At 39.0% G+C, this 12,143-nt stretch overlaps 1 protein-coding gene across 4 annotated transcripts in view; it reads right to left on the bottom strand.

Moving 5' to 3' along the window:
- The window catches only part of syt7b (synaptotagmin VIIb), a 100,452-nt gene that overhangs the window by 46,651 nt on the left and 41,658 nt on the right, over positions 1-12,143 (bottom strand). For 3 of the 4 annotated variants that reach the window (XM_039795427.1, XM_039795426.1, XM_039795428.1), the window contains exons 2-4: positions 11,366-11,469; positions 2,983-3,062; positions 153-293 (exon numbers count right to left, since the gene is read on the bottom strand). In XM_039795427.1, the coding sequence (XP_039651361.1) occupies positions 153-293; positions 2,983-3,062; positions 11,366-11,469 (325 nt within the window). Of the gene's footprint in view, positions 1-132; positions 294-2,982; positions 3,063-11,365; positions 11,470-12,143 lie in introns of those variants that run through there. The other variant, XM_039795430.1, reaches the window with a different exon arrangement.

Raw genomic sequence — 12,143 nt, 5'->3', positions numbered from 1 at the left:
CATATCTTTACTGTGATAATATAATGCCCAATTTTTATTATGTCAACTAGTCATACAGCTTTGTGGGAGTTTTCCAAGGTGCACACAAGCCCCTGTTCATTACAGCCCTGCCCAGATTGAGGGGTCCCTTACCAGCCATGACTGAGACTCACTTGGGCGTGAGGCGAGGGTCTCCGTAGGGAGCATAGGGAGACATGTTTAAGAGGAACTCCTTCGGCGGGTAGGAGCTCCATCTCTGTTGCACGTTGCTGCTGTCATTGTTATTCCAAAAGTCTCTGTCCAAATCATTGTGGCTAGAGAGAGAGGGAGAGAGGTAAGACAGGTAAGACCACCAAGCAGTCAAAGACATTTATGAGGAAGAACAACATGACTGATGAGAGAAGTGTTGAGGGAAAAAAAGAGCAAAGTTAGAATACTGTCTCATGAATCTAAAAGGTCAGGGAGAGTGTTAATAAATAGGAAAACTGTCAATGCCTATAAAGTTATATTCTAAAAAGGGCGCAGTTCTTTAAACATAGATACTGAATATATTTGTTCATACGATATACTGTGAGTCCAACATATTCATCACACAATTCCACAGGTTAAATAGAAAGGTTTAAGATAAGTCTGTTGTAATTATCATGTCCAAAAACCTGATAGCATGAAATATTGGTGCATTTTAAAAACACCCATAATGGAGAATCAAGGAGTGACGTGCACTTTTATCACTGTCAGAGATGAGGAAACCAATAACACAGAGGAGGTAGAAGAGGCAGTATACAACACAAATAACAGGTTATTGAAAAAATACACATTGGATATAAACTGGGGGAATTAGATTTGGGAAAGTTTTGGAAGTAAAATAGTAATAAATTAGTGATATAAATTGTTAGCCGGGTCATTCAATGCCCACGCTTTAGCACCTCTAGGGCCCTATCTTGCACCCGGCGCAGCGCAAACCCCAACCCAAGTGTCTTTGCTAGACCGACGCAGTTGTCAGTTTCCCGTCCAGCGCCCACAACGTTTAAATAGCAAATGCACCTGCGCCCATGGGCATGCTGGTCTTACAGGGAGGTGTGTTCAGGTGCATTCTTGCCGAATTGCTATCTCATCAACAAAAACCTGGTCTAAAGTCAATAGCGCAGCATTTCATTGTTATTTTAACAGCGCATTAGTAAAATGCACCTAGACTCGTGCTCAGCGCACACACTATGCTTGTGCACACACAGGGATGCGCAGCAGCACACAAACATGCAAAAGATTACAAATAAAAATATTACAATGTGAAATAGTATTATGATATGATCTGCTCGCACGCTTTCACTTCACGCACGAGCAGATCAGTTTCTTCTCCTGAAAATCTCTCTTTCCTGCTTAGCAAATCCGCCATCATAATAGACATACGGCAAGGTACAAGCGCGCCTGGCTTTTAAAGGGGACACTACTGATTGGTTTATTGCATGTTACGCCCAAAACACACCTATGATTAATTAAGACACTAAGTAACTTTGGAACCATTCGCCTGGCACACGGACCCTTTTTTCCGCCGTTAATCTAGCAAAAGTGGATTTGTACACTCCCTAAACGCACCTGCGCCAGGCGCGTCACGCTTCACTCGTTAACATAGGGCCCCTAATGTTTAATTAATAATAACATAAATTCCCAAATTAGTTCCCAATGTTTATATTACAATCCAAAATAAAATAACTACAGCTATGCACAGTTCAGTTGTCAAAATTCTGAATTTAACAATTTCTTGAAATTACTGTTTTCAATTTTAAGTTGTGGATAACACTGTTTTAGTGTTGTGTAACAACGTGAGATTTACATTTCTCTGTTTGTCAGTGTTCCAAACTGATTAAAAGAAAAGTCATTTGGAGGTAAATCTTATTTATCTGTAACTCAAACTTTGTACAAACAAAATATACAAGTAACCAGTGTTGGGCAAGCTACCTCTAAAATGTAATACATTATAGATTACAAGTTTATGTCATCTAAGAGTAATAAGTTATATTACAAAATTACTGTCTCTGAATTGTAATGCTTTACACTACTTTTGTTTTACTTTTGAGTTACTTTCACTAAAACAACCGCAGAAGTATGACTTGGCGGGTAGCTTTTGAACTTCACCATTGGTGACAAGTCTCATCATTTTCCAATTTAATACATCATAATATATTTATTCATAATATTTTGTATTATTAATCTAAAGTATAAAGTAGGACAAAAATGGAAATACTCAATTACAAGTACCGTATTAAAGTAGCCAACAGAATAGTTGCTTTGCACCACGGATAAAATGTAATGCTTATATTTACGTGTATCAAGCCTAAACGTTAATTCCCAACATGTTTATATCTGTCAGTTGCTCGGATACACCGGTATCCGCGCTGACGTAGCGTTACATGTTGGGACACAGAGATTGTCCATACCGGCTCTGGTTCTGGCTCTGACCACAGGAACAGTGACGGGACAGCACCTTGCTTCAACGCAGCGTAATAACTCATGAAAAATAATGGGAGTATGTCCATCTCGCAAATGTAGAATCAGTCTCTGCAAGTCATCTCAACCATTTAATTCCAGCAACAGGAAATAATGTTACTCTTTTACTCACAGAGTTTTTTTTTCCCGGGTTAAAATGTGTTGTAACACGTGTTACTGAGATTGTAACAGGTATAATATTGCGTTATATCACTGCGTTACAGCAATACATTACTGTAATTGCGTTACTTTTGTAACGTGTTACTCCCAACTCTACAAATAACTTCCCTCCACGGTGTTTTTAAGAGACTGAATATTTCAACCTCTTTGATAAATGAGAAATATACCAATATAACACTGTCTTGAGGGCATCATTTCATGGTGGACATTTCAGACTGTGTAAGGGGGAGCCCTATACAAAATTAGCTTTCCCATCAGAAACGGTTGTTAAAATGCGATACTATCCCACATCATAGATCATTTCCATATGCCTTCATCCAAACCCTCCCTGACACCTACTTGATGGCTTTATTTTCCCCTCGACCTCTCACAGAATCTGGAGAGCTGGCAGCCTCCATCCCAGGCTTATTCCTCTTTCCCTGCAAAGAGACAAGAGGGAGACAGAGACGGATCTTAAAGCCATGTTTTGATCGTTGTTTCCAAAAGCATTTGCGTGCACATTACAGGGGCTTTAGAATAGCATCAAGTCCGAAACATGTTGTAAAATATGATAAATGAGGGAAGAGCAGAAATTGGTTTGATGCCAGGACTACAGCCTGCTTCTAAGGATCAAAACATGCCGAGGGACCACTTCACTACAATGAGATGCAAAAACACACTCTCACATGCATGGACATATCTTCAGACACAAACAAAAGAAAATTTACATGCTTACTATACAATGCACTGAATGAATTCAGACACATTAAGATACTGTGATACATATCTACACAGACATTTGTATACACATAATAATTTAAAACTGGAAGACATGTAAAACTAAACATTTATTAAAACTGGACATTCAGAAGCCTTTCCATCGCAATGGTTAAATAGGATCATTTGGATAATGATCGACATTTCTATTGTAATATGTTATACAGCTTACTTTACTTACTTTCTGCACATTTTTAATACTTAATGGATCAAGCTTTCAGCAGAGCAATTTAAACTAGTTACAGTTATTGAGCTTTACATTTTATTGAACTTTATATTCATTGAACTCTTGAGGGTGATAACACTGAGCTCTCTCCAGCTGAGTCACACAGACCGTCTACTCTTACATAATGTTTTTTCATTGTAGCCTCACAACATGGACATGAAACATGCCATAAAATGTCCAATGAATAGAAAATACCTCTCTTCTTTTATCCATATTTAAGGAAACAACATTTTGGACTTGATCCCATTTGGAGATCTCAGCTACATTACCATCTGTTGCTGTAGATAATTATCATCATCAACTTGACTGAGTTTTAATCACATATGGCCTATTTTGACAAAATATGCAGTACTTCGCATTTGGCTCATCCACATTAGTTATAAAGAAAAATCATAGTGTGCCAGAAAAAAATAAATAAAAAAGATTTAAAGTTAGAATTCAAGGACTTTTTCAGGAGCTGTTTAGTGATGAAGGTATGTCCTGTTTCCCTCCTACACTCTCAACCCTGGTGCTTTTGAAGGCACAAGAACCATCAATAGTGGTATACTAATTAATAACTTCACTCTTTGAAGTGTCGATCTAACTCCTTCCCTCTGCCTCAAAACTGAGATTTTTCAGTAACAGACTGCGGCGTTTGCTACAAATAACCCCTTGCAAACAGCTCAAAAGAAGAGAACAGTAGAAGGCATAATGATGCTAAATAAGTGGTGCAATCCGCCATTTTATTTCTAAAAATTAAATGTGACTATAAGAAGAATAAGAAGGAAATGTGTCTTTTATTTGTAGTTTAATAAATGGTTTCTATTCTGCTGTCTGGTATCAGCATGCTGGTGTGTACAAGTCACAGGTGGCCATTTAATAGTTGAGTCACTTTAACAATCCCCCTTTTTTTCACAAAACAATGTAACGTTCACATCCTGATACCTCTCATGATTTTCTTGCAGTTTAGAGGGTTTAGCCCTTGCATCAGGAGCACTAAGTACTGTAGACATTATGGGTGGGGGAAGATTAAAAAAGATTCATTCCTTGCCACTTCGCGGTCAAACCCTAAAACCAAAGGGGACTAGGACGTTTCTGTTCAGGCTCAGTTGTGTGTGAATGACCTGCCATTGAAAATCAGGCAATCTAACAATCTTCTTTTAAGTCAATTTAAAATTTCTAAGACCGAGCTATACGTTTCTTACAGCTGAACCAATTTGATGGTGATACGTAATGGACGTAAACATGTGCGTCATGTAGTGCTGGGTATCGTTAAAAAATATTCTATACCGGTACCAATATCAATACCGTGACTTCGATACCGGTTCCGGAACGATACTTTTTTCAATACCAATTTTATAAAATCCATTTTAACAACAAGAAATTATGGCAAAATCTTTTTATTTATTTTCCTGCTCCTACTACGTGAGCCGGTCTCTCTGTGTATCGTGGAGTTTTTCCTGCATGTTTCTATGACACAATCACTAGCATTATTAGATCTTGGTAGAAGCATGCTGCATGCTGATTGGCTCACTGACGCTGATGATATTTACTCCTTTAGGTATTGTATGACGAGGCATTTTTCGATACTCGATACTTTAGAGGTAATTCGGTCGGTGCCTAATACGTATTGACTTTGGTACCCAGCCCTAGCGTCGTGTTTACATTCTAAGCTAAGATACTTGAGTTTTGGTGAGGATGGCTGAGCGTGAACAACTGCAGATGGATACAATCCGACTGGCACCCCCTGGCTTAAAAGCTAGGTCATGGAAGCTTCTATAAAAGTTGAAGGAAAAAGGGACCTGGACAAGAGCCAAACTGTATGCAAGTTGTCAAGCACACTTTTGTTTCTTTTCTTGTTGGTTCTTTGCAATCCTGGGATATATGTTGGCAAATTTAACCTTCCAGTTGACACATCTCATCCATTTCCAATACAAGTATTGTATTAATAAAATATAATGGAAGTAGATTAATTTGTAATTTGAATTATGGATAATTATGCAATGTTTTAAAAGTAGCAAGTAGTCACACAGTAAAAAATAATAAAATATAAATAAATCATGTATAGAAATCAAACATTTTGTTGCATCGAGATGCATCGATAATTGTTTTATAATCGCATCGTAGCCCATTGAATTGAATTGAGAGGTGCTTAGAGATTCAAAACCCAAGTGTGCAGTCCCATCTTCTACAGTACATCTGTTTCACGTCACATGCTAAACTTTTTAATATTCACATATACAGGCTATTTTTAGTTTTCAGTTCACCTGACCTGCATGTCTTAGAACTGCTGGAAGAAACTGGAGAAATGAATACACATACAGGGAAAATATACTGATCTAATAGCCCGAGCTGAGCAGTCAGTGGGTTCAAACCATGACCCTGATGTTGTAAAGGACGGTGCTAACCTATGCAGCCATGTGGGAGACAACCTAAAGTCTTGAAAAGAGGACAGTCTGACATCATGATTTGCTGAATGGATTTGTGTTCCTTCAATTATTTATGATAGTAAGAAGAGTCACAGAGGAGTGCCTGTAGCTGCATTCAGAATTTGCTCATAAAAAATGATATTATGACACCTTATATGAATAAGTGTACCTGCAATGTCATTATACTTTAAAAATATCACATTCTTAAAAAAGGAAAAACAAATGTTTATTGCTGATGTTTATTTTTTACGTGTCTGACTTTCTTATCAGACTTTTTAATAAAGGATTTGTTGCTCAATTGTAAACTTGACGATGAATGCTGTACTTGTACTCAATAAAGGATTTTAAGCAGGCTGAACGCTTTCAGACACAGCAGAGAGTTAAATGTGTATCTGAATGCAGTTTTCAGAAACCTGCAGACAGGTGGCCTCTTTATGTATTCTACTGTATCTCTCACTAATGCATCCACAATACACTCTATTATTTATCTTGTTGCATTGCATGTGTCCAGCTCAAACACAAACATTTTCAATAGCGAGCCAAGCATTGGGGCCTGACTTGATCTGTACCTACATTCAGCCACTACACTGTAAACACACACACACACACACACACACACACACACACACACACACACACACACACACACACACACACACACACACACACACACACACACACATAATGGAAAGTACATACACATAGGACAAAATAATATTAGATTCAGGGACTCAGAGAAGGATAGATTTCTAGCAGTAAAGAATTTGCTATCAAGTGCAGCTCATCTATCATTAAACAGAATCATAAAATCTTGAGGAGGCAGGAGAGGAGAGGGTGGAGAAGGTACAATGTTGAGAGAGTATGGGTGGATGTGAGAAACAGAAGGGAAGATCGAGGGGATAGGGAGAAACAGGAGTACAGAGTAGAGGGGCAAGTGAGAAACACAGAAGGACAGGATAGAGGAGGTTTGAAACAGACTCCAGTATAATGAAGGCACCATAGCTGTTCAGAGGAACTTAAAAATACCACAGTAGATGTACTGGAGAAGAGAGGTGAGAGGGTCTGAGGGGGTCCTGCTTCCCTCTGGAGTATTTTACAAAGTCCTGCTGTCATCAGGTTTGTCACACACCTGGATGTTGAACACCGACCAGCATCACCCTCTCTTCCTTCCTGCCTGCCTGCCTGTATGCCTCTGTGGCTGTTTCTGCCTCTGCCTCTGCCTCTCCCTTACCTCCTCCTCCCACTTCCACTCCCATAAAACAACCAATGGCATGCGACCAGTTCCAGACAGCTTCATCTCTCCTGGAGGAAATGCTTTCATATGAATCTTTTTCCTTTTATGGCCAGAAATGTACCATTCATATTGATGTCTCAGATGGATAGGTGAACAAACACACAAAACCTGAATTTATCAACCACGTCTCTTAGAAATTATGTTGTTTATATACTACAATTTTTTTTTCCAAATTACTTTTTGTACAAAATGTAATTGCTGCGCTGATTCTGTTCAGTAGAAACATTTAGGCAACAAAATCACTTCGGTTAAGGTTAGCGAAAGGATGTAGGATGGGAATGTGTCACAAATACATAAATCTGCTATCTTTGCATTTGACAAGAGAGATCATTTTATCCTATTAGACATTTGAGTAAAATGTTATCATAAGCAATAGCATTATCAATAGGTTGTACATTCTTGAGTTATGTCCATAAATGTGTTATGTGAGGTCACAGTGACCTTAATATTAACACTTAAAAATCCCTCCAGGCGTTCCTGAGATATCACGTTCACAGGAATGGGACAGACCAAAAGACGGCCAACCCAAAAACATAATGCCAATGGCCACGGCTGTCGCCTGGGCGGAGGCATAACAAACAAAAGATAATATGTAAGAAAGAGACAAGGACTATGAAAGGGAACCTACAGTGGCAGCGGAGACAAGAGAAGGACAAGACAATCCTAGTAAAAGAAATCAGTAACATTCTGACAAGGACATGGAGATAAAGTGACAAAAGGACGAATACAAACCAGACTATTCGGTATGAAAGAAGAAGGAGGGTGACACAAAAAACTAAGACAGAGACATAGATAACATGAGAGTAAACAAAGATAAGAAATGGGTTTGTCAGGTTCAGTGGGTTTTGGTACTCCAAAGGAATGATAGCAAGATTTAAGGAGCACTTAACATACTTTATAAGTCTAGTAGGCAATCATAATTTTTACACTACAAAATTATGGAAATTTAGCTTAGCACTTTTTTCTTCTGAATAGCCCAGTTATCTCTGGGGGCGAGGAGGGGGAGGGGAGGAAAGCAGGACAGACAGAGAGAGTAGGAAATGCCAGCAGATCAAAATGTATAGGAGGAATTACAGTTGCTCCAGCAGCAGCCAATAGCTCAGAGTGATGCTCATTAGCATATGAATCATTAGCAAGGCGCTGGAGGCTGAAGGCAAGCAGCCATGATGCACAAAGCTCAGAGCGCACAAAGCCATGTTCACAGAGAGCACTAAGGTTTTTGATCGTGTTTGCTGTCATGGCCAAACATACATCCTCTCTCTGGCTCCTGTGCCACGGAGCACAGAAAGCAAAAAACTATTCAACAACAACACATAGCAGGAAATCACTACATTCAATTCAAGGTCACAGTCAGAAAAACCTGACTGTCCACACAACTGCAGTACATCTTCAATGGCATAGGACTGTTCGGGAACATGGCAGACTTTACAAAATGTTGTGGAGGACGTGTCTTCATTAGAGCCATTTGCCCTCAGTCATAGACCTCGGTATTGAACCTCAATACTGTTGGTACCGACTGCAGACTGCCTGTGGCACTGAGCATCAAAACTTTTAAAGTACCAAAACCTAACAGTGAATATTTAATTATTCTTTGATGAAACAGATACTGATTTCAATCACAGATTTTTCTAATTTTAGACAATATTTTATTTGGGCAAAGTTCTGTTTATATGAAGTTTAGAGATTAGATTCTTTTGTTAAATGAAAATTACGTTTTGTAGAAGAACAAGTTTAAATTTTAGTAAGGAATCACAAAGTAGCATTTTGGAATAGGATGGAATTATTTTTACTATCAATTTATCTGATGGTTAATTTCTTTATTATTCTATTTATCTTTCGGATAATTATATGGCCTTTTTTAGAAAATTGTAAAAATGCCTATTACAATTTTCTGAAGCCCAATGTGACATCTTTAAATGTCTTGTTTTTTTTCTGATCAACAGTCTAAAACGTTAAAGTGATGGTTCGGAGTAATTTCACCCTAGGGTCCTTTGCCATGACCATGACCTCGAGCCAAACACCCCCCCCAGAAGCTTTTTTCACCTGGGTTGAATATTGGACGAGTTAGCGTTATCAGCTGAATAGCTTAGCGCAGGGGCTAATGGATCCAGTGATGTATCTCGTAAATGACCCCACTAATAATGCCCGAAATGATACCAAACTTCTACACTAGTACAAATAGGTTATGCACTCATAAAACAATGGATTGGAAAGTTTGTAAGTACACCAGAAGTGTATGTAAATAACACTTGCCTGTTGGCTTCTCATCTCTGCTGTTGTTGTTGCTGCTGCTGCTACCTAACGGGCAGTAAGAGTGCTTAGGGCCGTCTACAAATTACAACACCGAAAAGAGATGCAACAAAAATATTTATTAATTTAATGATTAAATAAGGTAATGTCTCCAAACTTACCTCAATTATAACTTGTCTCCTGCTAGTTATACTACAGCACTTACTTTAAAAAAAAGTTAAATTAATAAATATTTTTTTTTGTACTAGTGTAGAAGTTTGGTATCATTTCGGGCATTATTAGTGGGGTCATTTACGAGATACATCACTGGATCCATTAGCCACTGCGCTAAGCTATTCAGCTGATAACGCTAATCTACGCTAACTCTCCCAATGTTCGACCCAAGTGAAAAAAGCTTCTGGGGGGGTGTTTGGCTCGAGGTCATGGTGCAAAGGACCCTAGGGTGAAATTACTCCGAACCATCACTTTAAGATAACAATTTAAAGCAACATATCTTTCGCACACCTTGAAGAAGGCTGTCTGTGCCGCTATGCGTGGGTTGCTTCTCCCTATGTCTTTTAAATTTTCTATTATGAAATAGCCAGTAAAATAAAGGCTTTTTAAATAATTTTGAAGAAGAGTGCCTTGGATTTTCCTTTTTTTCTAAACATATCTTTACATTCGAAAATCTTGGTTCAGGGAGTGTTTGTTTTTCACACCATCATCATGGCTGAGCCGGCTAAAAATAAACAGAAAGCTAGGAAAGCATTGTCGGAGGAACAGAGAAAGAGGAAACAGTAGACTGACCGAGTGAGGAGTCAGACACAAGTAAACATAGGAGCTGCCAAATATCTATTCCGAAGCTGTAGGGGGAGCTCTATAGAGAAACCTGCGAGCAAAAGCAAAAACTGCACAGCGCCTCTTTAAGTACAGCCCCTTGAAATGGTGAAAAAAGCACATTCAATTAAAAATGGATGACTTCCTGTTGGGTTTAGGTTATACCTCCAAGGGGCTTTTTTTGTACATCTGGAGATATTACATATGTACACTATCACAATCAAAAGCTAGTCACAAAAACTTCCCAAAAGCAACATGGCATCATGACTTTGTGTAAACATACACGCCACTTTCCTTAAGCCAAATGGCGTGTTATTGTACGCATTTTCAGCTATCCACGTGTATATCTACGCTGTATACAGCAGATGTAAACATACCCACCACCGCGCCTTGCCTTGTGTTATCGCGAGAACGCGACGTACTATCGCGAGAACAACGTCACACGCCTGTTAAAAAAATAAATAAAAAATGGTTGGGTTTAGGAAAAGAACACAGGGAAAGGCTTTAGTAACAAAACAGTGACAAAAACACGCTTAGGAAAACAATAAACGGTTGGGTTTAAGAAAGAAACATTGGGGAAGGCTTAAAAAAAAATAAAAATAAAAAAATGGCTGAAAAATCGCCACACGCGAACCCGGCTTTCCTGGGTGAAAGTCCTGTGTGTTACCCATCCGCCACCCCAACCTGCCTCTGTTCCTTTATACTACTCGCTACGGCGGAAATTCACTCGCAATGTAGGTCAATGGTGGCCGATTTGCGTTGATATACACGCTAAAATGCGATTATGAGTCTTGATAACACGCCAAAACGGCATACAATTTGGCGTGTCATACATACGCCAATACATGAGATCAGTCTGCCAAAAGTGTTGTGGTTCAAAGAGGGCCTCAGCTCAGTTGAAATAACTTTCTCTAAACATTTTATATAAATGTCAATATTGTAATGTATAATATAATAAGCACTGTAACTTACCAGTTTACGTTGACACCAGGTGCAGACGCCACATAGAGCTACCAGCCAAACGGCACATACTACAGATGCAACAGACACCAGGAACACACTGAGAGACACTGAGCCTGAGGGAGAGAGACAAAGACACATAGAGAGGAGGTATTAGTGCAATTAATATAACACTTGCCCTGTTGCGGTTCATGAGGTTTTAAGTCTAAGTTTACTGTTGAAACAAAGTCTGTCAGAGTTGAAGTGTGGCAAAATGCCCCATTTTAGGGGAACATATAAGCATAATCAGGAGAAACGCTTTGTAATGTGCCTTCTTTCCTTTTCCTTATTCATCCTTGTCATCTTGCATCCGTCATCAGTAAGACACACTAAGAAATGTATTGGTAGTTAAAGGAAAATGACATAAAGGCACTGAAACTGCTTCATGCTCATGTTCCTCTGCATGTAGCAATGGATGTGGGCATGTCAGGAAGAGATAATATCATGGGGCCAGAAGCCGTGCAATTACCAGCTTCCGTTTTCTCTCTACTATCTCGTAAATCCTTCAGCAACTTTGTTCCCATCTTGACAAATGACAACTTCTTCCACAGCCTTCTATTCCTCATCTCCATGTCTTTCAATTACTGCCTCTCAATGATGCTGTTCATTCAGTTGTCTGCCACCTTGTCTACCAAGTAATAGTAACTCAAAATGCAATGGCACGCTGGCAAAACAATGTCTGCAAACAATGAACTCATAACTGTGCTACATCCTTTTTCCCAACAATACAGGAGATTGTTTTTCCTGAGTC

This window comes from Perca fluviatilis, chromosome 3, assembly GCF_010015445.1.
Source record: "Perca fluviatilis chromosome 3, GENO_Pfluv_1.0, whole genome shotgun sequence".
NCBI lineage: Eukaryota > Metazoa > Chordata > Actinopteri > Perciformes > Percidae > Perca > Perca fluviatilis.
The sequence above is the reverse complement of the archived record's forward strand: the minus strand, read 5'-3'. Positions and strand labels throughout refer to the sequence as shown.